Below are 18,400 nucleotides of genomic sequence, written 5' to 3' on the forward strand. Positions count from 1 at the left end.
TATTTAAAACATATACTACCGTGCAGTTGTAAATGAGAAATCACTAAATATAACTAACATTTGCACCCTTTTATCATCAGCTGGAGAGCAGCCAATGTGCAGTGTAATACCGGCAGCGAATGTGTTGTGTCTTTGCCCATCTCTCTATTCTAGCTTAATGTCAATAAGGGCTTATGCAGAATACACAAGAAAAAGCTCCAGCTGAATCAAGGGAGCTGAACTCTTTTCTTCTCTACTACAATAGGGTAGAAAGCTGGAAATTCCTGCTGCTTCTTCCAGTTCAAAATAAAAATTAATGAATTTCACACGGACAACTGGATTTGCTAGCAAGCAGAACTGCTGCATGAAAAAATGTTGCAGGCTAGAATGAAGACCAAATTCAGTGACTGACACCACAAACGCTGTGCGATTATTCCTGTGTGACATCTAGAGAGCTGTTTTCTTTTGCCACATACAGTAAGGGCTTTATTTGTTAGAAAAAAAAAAACTTGCAGAGCAGTTTGCCCAGTAACAATGCACATATATTCGTTCTCTGCAGATAGGACCAAAAAAGAATGTTATTTTGAGGTCTGTATTTCAATTATTTAAAATGCTAAATACTGCATTTGCCCACTTGATGGCACTAAGTATCATAGCAGCTTCCTAAAATACTTTATCTAGTGGCCAAAGGCAGTATTTTCCATTTAAAATCAATGGAAAACATTCAGTCAGCACAGGAATGAACCTAATAACATTCATGTTTTCCCCATTTACACAGATTGAATGTACATTTACTTTCACTGAGAAAATTGCTATGCACATTTTTTATAAGTACACCCCTAAGATAAGCTGTAAACAGTCCCTGTGCGCCACAAAAAGAAAAAACAATCCTATATTACTCTGACTTAAAGTTATAGTGAACACACACTGTTTAATTTACATTGTCCCGTCTCTTTCTGTATATGGATGATGGCACTGTAATTATTTTAATAAAAAAATAGATAAGTACCTTTTTCCTAATCGATATACAGCTGTCACATGACCCAGCTCTTTCCCACCCTGCCTGCAGGGAATCAGTGGCAAGAGGAGCTTCTAGTACTATCCTGCTGGTTACATGTTCAAGAGAAAAAAAAACAGCCTTTGGAATTGGACTAAAAACAAATAAGTAAAATCAATAAACTTTTAAATTGTCATACAAATATATATTTGGAATACAATATTATTTTTTGGCAAGAACATGGTGTGAGCAGATTTCTGCCAGTCACAGGCTGTGTCACACCCCTCCAGCCTGTGTCTTAGAATAACATGGAGGTGAAGTCTCCATCACTCAAGATGTAATATCTAACCCCCCCCCCCCATTGTGTTTAGCTGGTTAGTAGTCGTGGAGGAGAAGGGAAGGAGTGGGCTGCCATTTACTGCTGTATATACATCCACATGTGTGATTCTATAGTCACATGGGCTCCTCAGATGTGATAAAGAGGAAATGCTAAGCATAGAAACTCACTGAAAACTGAGCATGTGCAGGAGCTGCCAACACTGCTGTACAAAATCCCCAGCTGCATTGGGGACATGGGCAGAATGGGGAGATCGAGAACAGCAGGATCAACCAGGTTTTTTTTGCAGCATACAAAAAATGAATCCCATAGTAAGGTAATATGAACAGCATGTAATACAGCATTTATTGATAGTTTTTTATGGTAACTAAATCCAAGAACAAATATTAATATTTTACAGTTTGCCCATCCTTCATTTTTCAGGCAAAGAATGCTTTCAGTAAGAATAGAAAATACCACTTGATTCTGCAGTGTCCTTGCCTTTTTCTGTGTACTGGAAGCAAAACATTATTTTTTTTATCCTGTGGACTACAATTTGGGTTTAGTCATTTTTCTAGTAGGACAGATGCTGTATACAGATGCCTACTTTCACAGCTGCTTGTTAGTTTTTCAGGCAGATCTGAACAGAATCTCAATGTCAGTCTATGGGGAGGCGAATGTAAGCGGATGTGCGTCCACCTACATCCATTTATCTCCAGGTCCAGCTAACGTCCGAACAAAAAAACAGAAACGTTTTGGACTTAAACGTGGTGGTTTGCAGTTAAAGGATGTAAATGAACACACATCCATTTACATCTACCTGCTCATGGACTTAACATGGGTCCCTTAAAGGAGTACTAAAGTCACATTCATCACATTAAGTATTAATAAAGAGCATTAATTACCGTCACGTAATGTTCCATTAGTATTGTTGAAATAATTGTTTCTTGTGAAAATGTGTGCATATCCTCCATTAATGCCTGTAGCTGCAGCTGCTGTGTTTGGCTCTTCAAAACAACCAATAGGGGGAGTGATGCATTAACTTGCTGCTGATTGCAAAAGTTAAAGAACACATTCCTCGGCATCCTTTACACATGTATATTCCAGACAGAAAGCTAGACACTGAATAGAGTACACTTTAGCTATGCAGTCTGCCCATTAGTTGCTTGATTACATTCTTCTTGATTACATGCTTCAGAAACATTAATCAAGCCACTATTCAGCACAGCTAAATTCTGCACCATTTGGTGGCCAGCAGAGAGGAACACGCTTGTCTAAAGGGTTGCTTTGGATGTGCTCTTTCACTCAAGCTCACCACTGGTCCTCTCTTAAACACTCTGCTTTCAGTGTATGTTAATGTGTGACTCAAAAAAGAGATATTGAGAGAATAATGAATTGCAGACAAAGGCATAAAGGAAAATGATGCAGAAGGGGATCGCCGGACGATTGTAAGGTATTTATGAGGACTGAATGGACACAGAATTTTAAAGGAACATGATGAAACAATTGAGAATGGAAACTTAAAGCATATATGTCTTTTTTTTTTAATTAATTTTACTTATGCTTTAAAGCCTAAATTTAATAACAAAAATTAGCACAAAGGACATGACTTACTAATATGAAGTGCTCCTTGTACTCCTATCTCCTGGTTTGGTAATAATTTTCTATGAATGAAAAACAAACAGTCTATGAATGGAGGAAAGGCAGATGATTGAAAGGTCCGCCTCCTCCATTCATAGATCATTTATAATTCATAGAAGCGATAGTATAGCTTCTTATCTTCTGTGTATGGAGGAGGTAGGTGGAAAGGGCTGGCATAGTTGGGCATGTTTGATAAGTGCCTGTCACAGCTTTAATAACCCTGTTGCACTGGAAGATTACAGTGGAGGGGGTAGGAGGAGATCCGAGGAGGAAGATTTCTACTAAACTAGGAGACAGCAGCACAAGGGCCACAAACTTAGCTTTTAAGCTCTGGTTTCAGGCTGGAGGAAAATGTGACATCTATTCTCTTCTACTCCAATTTATCAGGGGATCTGTTCATGAATCCCCTGCCGTGTTGTCAACCGTTAGTATTTTTACTGGCAGCCAGTAAAAAATGGGCACTATTCTCCTGTCAGTAAGTGCCAGTGACAGGAAATGGTTACCAGTTAAAAAAATAACCATGAAGCTTGGAACTTTGCATGCACAGTTCCAGTCCAGAGCTGCCTGCTTCAATGTGTTTGGTCAGCACTGGTAGGAGGGCGGGCCTGAGTGTGACGTCATGGTGCAAGGGAGCAGAGCAGCTAGAGCCTCATGCGGGTATGCAGGATGGGAGCAAGACAAGTTGAGAGTGGAACTATCAGTGCTGTTTGGACCGGAGTGGTCTGAAGGGACCACCTGGCATGGAGAGAGACTGTCACTGTGACTCAGGAGCGGACACGTTATGTCAGTGAGATGTCATCATCATCATCTGTACTGCTGGCAGTGTCACTGTGAGAGTCCATCTCATTTGTGTGTGCCTGCCCATTCTTGTCCTGTTGAGTGCTTTCCCTGAGCTACTTACTTACTATATTGTAAATAAAATAAGAAATATGTTTTTTGCCTTAACCACTTCAATACCGGGCAATTTTACACCTTCCTGCCCAGGCCAGTTTTCAGGTTTCAGCGCTCTCACACTTTGAATTAAATCGATTCATTAAGGTTTTTTTTTTTTTTTTTGTGCTTAGCTGTGATTAGGCCACAGCTAATCACATGACATGTGCATGTGACCTGCTGTGACCATTCACAGCTAGGCACTAGTATACAATGGATGGCATGAATGAAGCCATCCATTGTATACAACTGTCATGTGGCCTGCTGTGATTGGTCACAGCAGGTCACATGGTACCGGCAACGGGGGCCGGTACTCAGATCTGTCATCGGCCGTGTCCGAGGTACACGGTCGGTGACAGATCGCGCAGCTGCGTGGCTCTGCAACCGCGTGAACTGCGCATGTGCGGGAGCACGCCAAATGGCGTGCACCCGGAAAGGTGAAGCATTTTTGCCGCCGCCAAACGGCTATAGGCCGGGCGGCTAATGGTTAATAACTACATTAAATCACATTGATAAATGCACATTGCACTTGTTTGTAACCTAAATACTGAAATTTGCACTTAAAACTGTACTTTTTTTTACCTTTTATAAATGCTAGTAAAAATTTGGCTGTGCCTGTAAAATGTAGGTGTCGTGTCAGTGAATTTCATTCTGGTAAGTTAGCAACACTGCCGGGATGGATACCACCCATGTGAAAGGGCTCAAAAGGAAATAAAGTATGAAATTAGGTTGTATTCAAATATCAAATTGTTAATTTGCATATTCTCTGGCATAACTACAATACATTAGGATATTATCTCTATAAAAGGCCATAGTGAGCAATATTTTCTTCATACCATTATATCATTCAGAACAGGTAATGATTAGCAGAAAGGTTTTAGAAAAGTTTGCCGATTACTACAGGATAAAGACACTAAGGGGGTTATTTATTAAAACTGGACAGTGAAAAATCTGGTGCAACTCTGCACAGAAACCAGTCAGCTTCCAGGTTTTATTGCCAAAGGCTAACTGAACAAGCTGAAGTTAGAAGCTGTTTTGGCTATCATACACAGCTGCACCAGATTCTGAATGCTCCAGTTTTAGTAACTCTCCCCCTAAAAGCCCATGTAACTATGTGTTGTGCTAACACAATGCGTTATCATGCATTAACTACTCTCTGTCCGGCCCATGTATATAAACGGCCGGGCGGTTGCAGTGCAGGGGCGGGTTGCCGTTCATAAACGGCGCCCGCCATTTTGGACTGTGCGCGCTCCCTGGGAGCGCGCGGCACCGCTTTCTGGAACGTCGATCGCTGTACTGGACCTCTGTGTGAGGTCCCGATCATGTGGTCAGTGATTGGCCAATCAGTGATCACATGAAGAGTAGTACGCAAGATGTCACGTCTGACATTATTGCTTACTACGTGTGAAATCTGTGAATGATCACAGAGATCACATGGTACAAGGCTATTCACAACAGCCTTGTACCATGTGACAAGCTGTGACCAATCACAGCTCACTCAGTAGTTCTCAATGGCTGCAAGAATGCAGCTAGAGAGAAGGAGAAATGATTGCTTTTACAGCCTTTATGGGTGTAAAAGCAATCAGTGTAAAAAAAAAAAAAGCTCACACAATATTTCTCAATGGCTGCAACAGGGGCGGACTGACAACTCATGGGGCCCCCGGGCAATAGGGGATCATGGGACCCCTGTGTCCTTCCCCAAACTCAAAAAAACCTATGAAAAAGGTACCAGGGGCATCTTATGGGGCCCCCTACTGACCCCGGGCCCTCGGGCAGTGCCCGAGTTTCCAAATGGTCAGTCCGCCCCTGGGCTGCAGGAATGCAGCCAGAGAGAAGGAGAAATGATTGCTTTTACTGCCTTTATGGGTGTAAAAGCAATCAGTGTAAAAAAAAAAAAAAAAGTGTCAGTATGGTGACACTGTACTGCTAGGGTGACAGTATGTTAAAAAAAACACATAAATAATAATATAAAAAAAAAAGTAAAAAAAATGTTTTGAAAAATTATAATTTTTGTTATAAACTAATGTGGGTTATTTTTTTTTACTAAACAGATAACTGAATACATTTTGGCCAGGATTTATGAAGAAAGATTTTATGAGAAAAACACTTTTTTTCAAACATTTTTGGACTTTTTCATTTATATAGCAACAAAAAAAACAAAAATCCCAGTGGTGAATAAATACCACCAAAATAAAGTTTTATCTGTCTCAAAAAAAATGCTAAAAAATTAATATGGGTACAATGTTGCATGACCACGCAATTGTCATTCAAAGTGTGACAGCACTGAAAGCTGAAAATTGGCCTGGACAGAAAGGGGGTAAAAGTGTCCAGACTTGAAGTGATAAAGCAGCATGTTCATTTTTAATGAGCTGGCATCGCTCCTGTATGCACCCAAGCCTTTTTTCTAACACAGTGCACCACAATGCAAGGCATGTTGCTTGGTACAGCAATAGTGTGTTCTGCCATTCAAAGTGAATGGTACTGCAGCACACCTTGGTTCATACATTTCCAGGGATGGGAATGGTATCAAAAATTACATAATGTGTTTATCTGTGAATATATTTGATTGCTCAATACAGAGAAATTACCTGAATAAGTTCCTGTAGAATTGTCTGCATAATTACTTTAATTCCTGGGCATAATTAGATTTTTTTATGCTGTCTATATTTACATATAAATCGCAGTCTCTTCTTGATGACTCCAGACCTGGCCACAACATGAAGCAGAAAGATGATCTTTTAGGAAGATTATATGTTGGGAAGAAGGTCTGTATACAGGCATTTTCTTTTTGATAATAAGTGAATTGCTTTTTTTATATACTTAAATGAGGAAATGTGTACCCTTTTGTAGGAAACATCTGGATTCAGTAACAATAATCTGAAATATGTGCAGCCTGAGAAGGAGCCTCCGCAACATTACCTGACCAACTACAACCAAAGGTACTTTACAGTCCATCTTCAGAATTCAACAGCAATTACTATACTGTATAAAGCTTGCTATGCACAAAAAGAGTGTATAGCACAATAAGGGTGATTTTGGAATATAAAGATTTCCATGCAGAGAAAGCATTAGTGGTCATGTTAGGAGACCAACATCACACTGGAAACGTCAGCCCCTCTAAACGCCTAATGCGGCCATAGACAACATACAGTAGCAGCATACAGAGAACATAACAGCATGCAGTGTAAAATAAGAAAAAACCTTCTGCACTGCCACTACAAACCTAATAAAATGCTAAACTAAACCCCTCAGTCTCGAAAAGCAACTAGCACCCAGCTATACAACCAAATAGTGAAAATACAACGAGAGGGGGGTTGGTGCTGCTCTAATCAAAAATCTACATAAATCTAAATAAACACCCACCTTTCTTTGTTTATTTAAATTGATTTAGATTTTTGATTAGCGCAGCACCAACCCCCCCTCGTTATAAAAGTATACTAGATGTTCCCGCTCAGGGATCGCCCATCCTTGATGTGTTCACTGTAGTTGCTTAATCATAAGGATGTGAATAATTCACAATTCGTACAAGAGATTGAATGGTTGCTCCCTCTGTTCAGTCCCTACTCTACCTGTGGGATTTCAGTCAAGTATTGTTGGTGTTACAATACGGAAAATGGTTATCATATACTTACCGTAATTTTCCTTTTCTGGACTATCCTCACGTCAGCACACAAAGGGTTAACCTCCATAGGTAATCTCCAGGACCACCACCTATAGCTTAGAATAAAAGACCCTCCCTGGGCCCCCAGGTGTTCCATAACCAGATAGTGACAAGCCACTAGAGAGTAAAGAAGAATCAATTTGTTGACACGAGGATAGTCCAGGAAAGGAAAATTACGGTAAGTATACGATAACAATTTTCCGTATTCCTGGCCTACATCACGTCAGCAAACAATGGGAATTAACTACCAAAAGAAAAGGGCAGGAAAAAGAAAGGAACACTGACTCAAAAAATATGCTGCATAGTATAGAAGATTTATTTTCCTTGTAAGGCTGACAAGATGACTACATTCCGAATTTAGCGGATGATGCCTGAACATCCAAGCTATAATGGTGAGCGAAGGTTGTACAAGAACTCCAATTGGCTGTTTTACAAATGCTTTCCAGTGGAACTCTAGCATATGCTGGCCAGGAAGCGGTCATCCCTCTTGGTCTGCACCACTTCAGGAGCAGCCAGACCTTGATGCTTGTACGCTAGAGTGATAACTTTCCATACCCAGGTGGAAATAATCCTAGCGATCACTCCTTCACCCCTTTTAGGTCCGAAAGGGAGGATGAATAGGTTATCCATTTTCCTCACAGGAGCAGACCTTTGCAGGTAAATAGACAACAAAGTCTCTAGCTCCAGGGCACTGAAGTCCTCTTCCTGAGAAGACGAAGGTAGCTGAGTAAAACTTGGAAGGATGTCCTCCGAGTTTTCATGGAAGCTAGAGGCAACCTTTGACCTAAGACTAGTCGAGGGACGAATAATAGATCTCTGTGGAAGGATCACACAATAAGGCTCTTTGCGGGACAAGGCCACCAACCTGGCAGAGATGCTGATCAGAAAAATGAGCTTCGAGGTCTGAAACCATAGGGAGTCTGATGGCACAAATGGATCCTCCATGAGTAATTTGAGAATGAGAATTCATCCATCCATCCCTGGTCTTCATACCACATAAACCTCATTAAGGCTGCTGAATACTTGTACCCACCATCCTGAGCCAGGACTTCGTTATATTATCAACTCCAGAGATTCCACCAATAGGAATTGTGAATAAGTACTTTCATATTCATTTGACTGTTGTTCATGTACTAAGCTGAGAGTGCTGAGAGATTTTTTCTTTTTCTTGATTTGAGAATGAGGCCCAGATCCCAGGACGGTATAAGTGTTTTTTAGGTGGCCGAATTCGAATTCCTGTCTGCAGAAAAGGTCTCACCACAGGGTCTTCAGTCCATCTATATCCTTCCTGTCAGAAATAATAAGGAGGAGAATTGTACTCTAGTAGAATTATACACCAAGCCCACATCCAAGGCTGACTGAAGTAAATCCAACACATTAGGCAGAGTTGGAGCTTCAGGAGACAAGTGATTGTGTTGAGCAAACTCAACAAATTTGTTCCAAATGAGCTCGTACGTGAGGCTGGTGGACAATTTCTTAGCCTTCATTACGGTCCACACTACTTGGCAGGAGAGGCCTCTAGCCCTTAACTGTGATGATTCAGCAGCCATGCTGCTAGGTGTAGTCTTGTGGGATTGTGATCTTGTCACTGGTTCTGAATCAGAACATCCCCCTTGACTGTGAACAAGATTAGAGGAGCCAACAGCATCTGCAGGATTATGGGGGAACCAAGGCCTCCTCGGCCACTGAAGTGCCGCCAAGACTGCATAGACTTTTTTCAACAGGATCTTCATAAGCAATGAAAATGGCGGAAAGATGTACACCAATGGAAAGTCCAAAGGAATTGCAAAGGTGTCCTGTGCTATGGCCTCTGTGCACTTGTAGCCCTGTAGCTGGTTACAAACAATGGAAGTTGAGTGTTCTGGGGGGGATCACCATCAAGTCGATTGCAGGATTGCGCCACCTCCTGAAGATTGCCTTGAGGCATTTTGGCTGAAGAGCCCATGCACTCTATTTAGGAAAGCATTTGCTCAACCGATCTGCTCATTGATTTTGGCTCCCTGGCAGATATGCTGCCATTAAATCTTGCAGATGAAGTTTCACCAAAGAAAAGATGTCTGCTGATAAGTGAAGGAGAGTTAAACTCCTTGTTCCACCCTGGCGGGCAAGGTAGGCTACTGTTGTTCTGTTTACCTTGACCTGGGCTCCTTATAAATCCTCTTGAAAAACCTGGAAGGCCTCTCTCACTTCTAGAAAGTTTGACTGCCTGCATTCCAGCTGGCTCCAGCAGCCTGAAAATGCTTCCCCTGACAATGGGCCATGGGAGAAGCTCTCTGTCATAGTCCACCACCTCAGGTCTTGACAAACACCTTCCGGAATGTGCATCTTCTGGCATACTTTGTCCCATTGCCTTAAGATGGGCACTTGAAAGGCCCTCATGTACCACCTGGCCCAGGGGACTACCGATATCACAGCAGTAAACATTCCGATCAAGACCATGCAGTCTTCTGCTGAGAGGGAAGCTGATCCCATGACCCTCTGAACACAGTGGAGCAATTCTTGAATCATCCTGTTTGGGAGAAAGACATGTCCCTGAGAGGTGCACAACACCAACCTGGGGTACTCCATTGTCTGAGAAGGATGATTTTTGTAGGTTCACCATCCCAACAAATTTGGCCAGGGTCTCAAGGATGTGATTTTGATGCTTCTTGAGCTGCTGAACAGAACTCCTGAGTATCAGGATATTGTCTAAATAATGAAAAATTCTTATTCCTTAAGGACTAATTAGAGAAATGATGGAGAGGATGATATTTGAGAAAACTCTTGGGGCAGTACAGATACTGAAGGGGAGAGACGTGAACTGATAGTGTTGATCCTGTATTGCAAATCTTAAATCACTCAGATGTTGTTTGTTTATGAAAACATGCAGATAAACATCTGAAAGATCCATTGAAACCAGCCAATCCTCTTCTTGTGCCACCCTCATTATAGTTTGGAGAAACTCTATTTTGAATCTCCTGTTGGCGATGTAGTTGTTTAATCTCCTGAGATCTAAAACAGACTTCAAGGCCCCTGAGGACATCAGGAAAATCGGGGACTAGAAGCCCCTCCCCCACTCTTCTGTTGGAAGGAAGAAATCCGGAGGTCTGTGCATGTATTCTGTTGAATAGCTGATTTTTACTTAATCATGAACCCAGTGATCTGTAATGTTCTCTGCCCAGACTCTCCAAATGGAAGCTAGTCTCGTCCCAACCAGAGGAGCCTGGACGGGCGCACCTTTTAAAGGACTTGACATTGGTTTTCACAGCTTGCGATGGCTTAGTTTTGATGCCTCAGAGGAAAGAACTCGAGTCCCCCTCCACTGGGGTCCATCTCATTCTGGCCGGTATCTCGACTGATTGGACCTGCTTGGCTTCTGTTTCTTTCTGCCAGGCTGAGGAAGAAGAGCTACTTTAGCACCTGTTACTCATTTAATAGCATCTTCCAAAGTTTACGCAAACTATAGTTTTCCATTATATTGACGATTGCAGAAGACCCATTTGGAAGCCCCATCCACTGACCAATGACGCAGCCAAAGGGCTCTTTTTGCTGTGACTATTTTGATCATTGCCCTTGCCAGCTTCACTGCTCCACTAAAGCTTCTACTAGGAAATCTGCTGACAGATTCAGCTCCTCCAAGGACATCACAATTCTCGCCGGGTCCATGTCCGAGTTCAAGGCGGTCTCAATGTTAGAAAGTCATGTTTTAAATGCATTGGATAAGGCAGTTAAAGCTATGGCTGAGCATAAGGCTGACCTGGACAAGCAATAGATTCTTTTTATATTCGCATTCACCAGACGAAGTTCTGGATCCTTGAAAGTAACTGAATTCTCCAAGGGCAATGAGACATGGTGGGCAAATCACTGTAGCACCATAGACACCCCTGGTGGAGATTCCCATAAACTTGCGTCTGGTGTTAGCATGAGATAGAGCATTTAAGAGCTCTTTGATTTTCAGAAAAAATGGAAAAGTGGGTCCTTCTTTTTTTAGAGTAGGGAAAAATCTGCGGATTGTTTGCGGAGGCTGAGATTCTGGCGCCCAGTCCAAAGCTTTCTTAAGGGCCTCAATGAAGGAACCCACAAGATCAAAGTGAAAGTGGACAGGCTAGATCTCTTCTAGATCTGAAGATGCATCTGATGAATCCTCTTTGGGTCAAGTGCGAGAGGTCCTGGGTTGTGCAAGCTTATTGGAAGAGTGTCTTGTTGAAGTTGACATGTTGTGAAGTCTCTCCTCTATTGCCTCACATGTAGCTCTTGAACATCCTTGTGTCTTCCTCCTTGTCTGTTGCCACTTCCTTGTGGCAGCTTTACAGACCAGCTTCCCCGGAAAGGCTGACAGTTTGCAGGCCCTGCACAAGCCCTCTGCTGGATGTTGAGTTAGCAGATGGTCTGGGGTAGATGCGTGAGCATTCTGCCTCTGGGGATTTGAAGAAGAAATGTGAGAGCCTCTGTGCAGATGAATGGGATCCATCACGCTGTGGTGACACAGACCATTGGCAGGACTTATGCTTAGCGCTTCCATTTTGGGCTTTGTCTCTTGCAAAACAGCCAAAGAACAATCAACTGTGAGTAAATACACGCTTTTCCTCCAGCTGTTCCACGCTGCCCCCTCATACCTCTCTTGGGATCCTCATGCCTCTGACCGTTGTAGTGAACTCATCTGTAAGCGAGAAGAATCACTCCATAAGAAAAAGAGATCAAGTAAAGAAAGTGTTAATTTTAGGGTCATGTCCCCTTTAAGACTAACAGTGAGGAAATGCAGCAGGACTGAGGCAAATAGACCAACAGGCTCATGCAGCACTGCAAACAAGAAGATCAGAGTAACAAACCCTGTCAGTATACAGACTGTTCCACATGCATGACAGGCAAAGCATTCTCATACTTGGAGACAGTATGCAGAGAGCAGAAAACATGACCACGTCGGCTGGTGGCTCTCTGCAATAGGTTTACTCTGTAGCCTACAGGTGGGGGAAACAAGTGGCTCCCAGTCCCAATTGCCTCACTGGTAGCCATCAGAAGGAGAAAACAGAGATTACACAGCGGGACACACTGCTTAAGAAAACCCACAGGGAATGCAGCACAGGCCAAAAAGAGAGAAGAAGCACCCCAACGGTCAGCAAAAAACAGTGCTATTTAAGCACAAAATGCCCACATCCCTGGCACCAGGGCACTCAGGGTTTAGGGGGATTTACCACCCACACTCTGGGTCTTCCAAACCAGGAGAGGCAAAGAATCTGGGGGGGAAGGTGAGGGGGAGGGGTGATCTTCAACTTCAGCAAAATCTGTAAGGGACTCCAAATGCTTCTGGAAGGTGACTTGGAGTGACCAAAAAAGAACACCAGGAGGCCAGAGGAGGGTCTTTTAGTCAAAGCTATAGGAGGTTATCCCAGAGATTACCAATGGAGGGTTAACCCATTGTGTGCTGACCTGAGGTAGGACAGGAAAGACCCTATGAGTTCCATGTCATTATCCCATAAGATAGTCTTTCTTGTGGCTATGACTTTAATAGACAGTAGATTCTCTGCATATTAACATTGGCCTTTAAAGATCCCCATTTGATTTCACACAATGATATGGCTGTTTTGAAGCTAAAGACTTTTGTGCCTAACGTGTTCTCTATCCTTCGCCTTACCAAGGATATTGTGTTACCTACCCTGTCCAGAAATAACAATAGAATAGAATATAACCATCTTCCAAAATTTGAATAGAACAGAATAGAAAATAAAATAGAATAGAAAAAAACTATAGAATAGCATTAAAATAGAAAGAATATAACTGTCTTCTGAAATTTTAATAGAATAAATTTGAATTCCGATTCAAATTTTAATAATTCGGTCGAATTGAATTCAATTCAACCTAATTTTGAAAATTTGAATAAAGAAAACAAAACGAATTCCAAAAATAAGTAAATTTAACTAAATGAAATTATTAAAATAATGAAACATTTTTTAAATTCTGCACATATCTAATCATGGTCCCGGCCGGTGTTTAGCCCTGTTAGGCTGAAATATTAGAACTCTGGTGGGTGGCCAGGGCTCTTTTCACCAGCCCCTGGATGGAAGTGTGAAAGATCCTCAAAACTTTTGCATTTTTTGTAATATTCCAGACCTTGCCAGTTTGGAACAGGCAGCACTTTGCAATGTTTAGAAATGAGAACCTTCTCAAGTTATATTTTCAACCTGTATCAGAAAATTGAAATGTCAGGACTAGTGGAGCACTATTTGCATTGTTTACCTTCTCAGATAGGTCATTATAAATATTCATATTTCTGTTACCATCAATGAATTGACTTCCCTTTTTTGCAGATTTATAGATCTAGCACCCCATGGGAAAGATCGTGAAGGCTGGACTCGTTTTGGAATACAGAATCAACTCCACAGTGGCTTCTCTGTAAATAATGAAATACACATAACTGATATTTAAGCCAAAGTTTGGGAGGTGAGACTCAAAGACTGAAATAAAAACCAAAGCATTCCAACACCTGAACCTTTGTTGTATTTTACTCTACTGCATACAGGAGAGCATTGTCTAATAGTGCCCTCTATAGCAGCCCTTGTTATACTGCTTTCCTTCTCCACTCCAAACTCCCTGTTGGGCTCTGTTGTTACATCATACAGTGAAGGAAATAAGTATTTGATCCCCTGCTGATTTTGAATGTTTGCCCACTCACAAAGAAATGATCAGTCTAAAAATCTAATGGTTGGTGTATTGTAACACTTAGACAGAATAGCAACAAAAAATTCAAAAGAAATGCATGTCTAACAAATTATGCACTGATTTTCATGTTCATGAGGGAAATAAGTATTTGATCTCCTAACATTCAGCAGGATTTCTGGCTACCAGGTGTCTTTCATACAGGTAACAAGCTGAGATTAGAAGCCGTCTCTTACAGGGAGTGCTGCTAATCTCATTTTGTTACGTGTATAAAAGACACCTGTCCAGAGGAGCAATCAAACAATCAGATTCCAAACTCTCTACCATGGCAAAGACCAAAGAGCTGCCCAAGGATGTCAGGGACAAGCTTGGTGAGAAGGTGACAACAGTTGGTGCAATCATTTGCAAATGGAAGAAACACAAAACAACTGTTAGTCTCCCTAGCTCTGGTGCACCATGCAAGACCTCACCTCGTGGAGTGTCAATGATCATGAGAACAATGAGGAATCCTCCCAGAACTACACGTGAGGATCTTGTCAATGATCTCCAGGCAGCTGGGACCACAGTCACCAAGAAAACTATTGCTAACACACTACACCGACAAGGACTGAAATCCTGCAGTGCCTGCAAGGTCCCTCTGCTCAATAAAGCACATGTCCAGGCCCGTCTGAAGTTTGCCAGTGAACATCTGAATGATGCAGAGGAGGACATTCTGCTTTGGGGGTGTTTTTCTGCTAAGGGGACAGGACAACTGCACCGCATCAAGGGGATGATAGACGGGGCAATGTACAGTCAAATCTTGGGTGAGAACCTTCTTCCCTCAGCCAGGGCATTGAAAATGGGTCATAGATGGGTGTTCCAGCATGACAATGACCCAAAACACACGGCCAAGGCAACAAATGAGTGGCTCAAGAAGAAGCACATTAAGGTCCTGGAGTGGCCTAGCCAATCTCCAGAGCTTAATCCGATTGAAAATCCGTGGAGGGAGCTGAAAGTTCGAGTTGCCAAACGTCAGCCACCAAACCTTAATGAATTGGAGAGGATCTGCCAAGAGGAGTGGGCCAAAATCTCCCGAGATGTGTGCAAACCTGGTGGCCAACTACAGGAAACATCTGACGTCTGTGATTGCCAACAAGAGATTTGCCACCAAGTACTAAGTCATGTTTTGTGAAGGGGATCAAATACTTATTTCCCTCATAAACATGCAAATCAGTGCATAATTTGTTAGACATACATTTCTTTTGATTTTTTTGTTGCTATTCTGTCTCAGTGTTATAATACACCTACCATTCGATTTTTAGACTGATCATTTCTTTGTGAGTAGGCAAACATTCAAAATCAGTAGAGGATCAAATACTTATTTCCTTCATTGTAGATGGTACAGCAGAGAATTGTTACTTGCTTATAACAGAAAAAACTACCCAACCTTGTGGGTAATGCGGTGAGATGATGTGGTTCATTTTCTCTATTGTCCATTGTGGGACACAGTTTGACAGTAAGCAACCTAGAGTTATACTGCTTTCTACTGTATAAGAGAAATGGACATTAGGCACATAGAAAACTGAAGGCCAGTCCCCTAGAGGCTATAAGCTCTCCCGCCTTATACCGGCTCAGTTTTGCTTAGTGTCCTCAGGAGAGTGGAGGTCTCCTGCATTCCTGCAATATTCTTGTCTGAATTAGAAGAATTTTTTCTATTACCTGCTACTGGTAAATACAGCTCAGATATGGAAAGTCTCTCCAGTCAGCCGAGTGCAGGTTTTCCCAGTTTATTAAATATACTATATGCTCTCTGGATTTGGAGGGTTCCTTGTTGAGGAATCTACAAAGGTTGGAAACACCCTGCCAAATAATTACTTGTCTCAGGGAGTTATTGTTGCTGTTTCTCCAGCCAAAAGGATTCAAGGTTTTTATTCCAATTGATTTACAGTCCTGAAACTAAGAAGACTCATTTGTCCCCTCTTAGCCTTCAAAGCTCTCAGCATCTTATGTCCTCAAAAGTTTCAAATGGAATCTTTTCAATCAATTGCTACCTCCCTTTAGAACAGCCATCTTGGCACCCATCGACATAAGAGATGCATATTTATATATTCCAGTCTTTCCAGGTCATGAGCAATTTCTTTGCTTTGCTGTGGGAGCGACAACCACTAACAGTTTGTGGCTCTTCCCATTTGTCTTGCCTCAGTTTCGAGATGGTTCACAAATGTCCTTATACAAGTTCTGGGTATTTTTTTTGTTACCTCAGCGGTATTCTAGTCATTGGATACTTGGACAATCTGTTGCTGTGCATGCAGACCTCTCTTGTCTTGAACTCTAATGTGTCAATCACATTGCAGACCTTGTAGGATTTCAGATATATCCTGAACATCAGAAAGTTATCTCTCCTTCTGTCACAATACATGGACCTCTTCAGGATTGGCAACTTCAGTCTCAATGTTGGTCTTTCCTGTATGCAAGTGCTGGGATTTGTAGGGTCCACATTAGAAGCAGTTCTATTTGCTCAATTCCACGCAAGGGGCTTGCGCCTGACGATTCTCAGGATATAGGACAAATCCAATCTTTTCCCCAGCAAAATAACATGATTACCTAACCAAGATGTCTCTGTCATGGTGACTTCTGTCCCTGGTGTTGTAGAGCATTTTTTTTTTCTTTTACAATGGATACCAGTCTTCTGGGTTGGGGTAGAGTTCTGGGACTGTTTGCTCCAGGTTGTTAGGCTCAGGAAGAATTGATGTTTCCAATCAATGTTTTGGAGTTGCAAGCAACTTACTTGCAATTAGTTCATTGGACCCTCCTTCTCAGTGGTCATAATTCAGTCAGACCATGCCACAGCCATGGCCTACATCAATCATCAGAGGGGCACAGGAGTGTTAAAGCAGCAGCTTTGGAAGTAGCCTTTAAACTCTGCTCAGGAGAGGATAGACTCTAAGTTCACCTTTTTAGGAAAAAAAGAAATGCTTTTTTTTTAACCTGTAAAAATGTGTGCATTTATTTTATCCTAAAGGAGGTTACAAAGCATTGCATTCTCTATCAGTGGATCAAAGGTGCAATGTTGGGCTTCTGCACTCTCCCTCCAGCTTTCTACTTGTACCTTTGTACAGGCTTTCAGCTTGCTCATAGTCCATTGAGAACTACAAGCCATCTACCGCAGTGGGACATTCAGTGATCCCTGTGAACAAATAACACGGCTATTACGGGGAAAGGGAATGAGGGGGAGAGGCAAGAGCCAGAGCATGTTCCAAAGGTGAACTTGTCATTTAATATTCCATAATATACTCCCACGCAAGGGTTAAATGCTTATTCCTTATTCGGGCAGGCTCCCTCCATGCTGTGACCTGTCTCCCATAGCCTCTTCTCTAAGACACCTTGAGCTGGCAATTACTCGCTGATGTTTTTAATTACAATGGAGGACCAACAAGGAAGGGGAGGGCCCATCCACAGCCCAAGGCCTAGGAGAGAACCAAAGCCTGCCAGAGCAAGGCATTCGATAAGTATTAAACCTTACTCATCTACTCCTAGACTTAAAGGATAAGTTCACCTTTGGAACACGTTACATGTTCCCATAGCAGCAGCTTCACCGGCCACCCCCTCTGCCTCTGACATAGTACGGGGACACTTCTCCCCGTACTGTCAGATTTGAAAACAACAGGGGCTTTACCCACGCCACTCATTCAAAGAGTTCTATAAATGAGTGCCTACAAGTCCCAGCAGCTGTTGGCTTGTAATTTTCAGTGAACAACCACAGTGCAGTGCCATGCAGATCTCCTGCAGACCTATCAGTATAGCTACTTATCATACAGGATGTACGGTCAAGCAGATATTCTGACAGGTCTGCAGAAGACCTGCATGGCATTAGCGATATACTGATCGATGGTGCAATGCTTTACAGGCTCCTTTGGACAAAATTAATAAATGCACATTTTTTTTTACCTAAAACAAAATGTGCATTTATTATTTTTGTCTAAAAGGTGAACTTAGCCTTTAAGGAGAATTTAAGCCGTGCAATACAAAAAGGGGCCTACAGCAAGGGCAGTTTTTTTTTTTATTCAGAGGTTAGCTTTAAATCTAGTATTGACTCCAATTTTAGCTAGTCAAGACATCTCTTGGTGTTCGCTTTCATGTAAGTTAGACTTATAGACACCAGCATTGTCCTGTAGGCATCTTACATAAAGAAAATGTTGTTTTGCAACCAAGGACCTCCTTTTTACCTAAAATGGTCTCAAAGCACCATAGGAAGATCCAACAG

The 18,400-nt window shown here is 42.1% G+C and overlaps 1 protein-coding gene across 2 annotated transcripts in view; it reads left to right on the top strand.

Annotated features, from left to right (window-relative positions):
- Positions 1-18,400, top strand: part of SAXO4 (stabilizer of axonemal microtubules 4) — a 52,606-nt gene that overhangs the window by 27,072 nt on the left and 7,134 nt on the right. For both annotated transcript variants that reach the window (XM_089655024.1, XM_089655023.1), the window contains 3 exons: positions 6,548-6,628; positions 6,714-6,802; positions 13,809-13,941. In XM_089655024.1, the coding sequence (XP_089511150.1) occupies positions 6,548-6,628; positions 6,714-6,802; positions 13,809-13,926 (288 nt within the window). In that variant the 3' untranslated portion in view covers positions 13,927-13,941. The remainder of the gene's footprint in view (positions 1-6,547; positions 6,629-6,713; positions 6,803-13,808; positions 13,942-18,400) is intronic.

This window comes from Staurois parvus, unplaced genomic scaffold (assembly GCF_062004578.1).
Source record: "Staurois parvus isolate SC_StPar_1 unplaced genomic scaffold, SC_StPar_1.0 ptg000818l, whole genome shotgun sequence".
NCBI classification, from domain to species: domain Eukaryota; kingdom Metazoa; phylum Chordata; class Amphibia; order Anura; family Ranidae; genus Staurois; species Staurois parvus.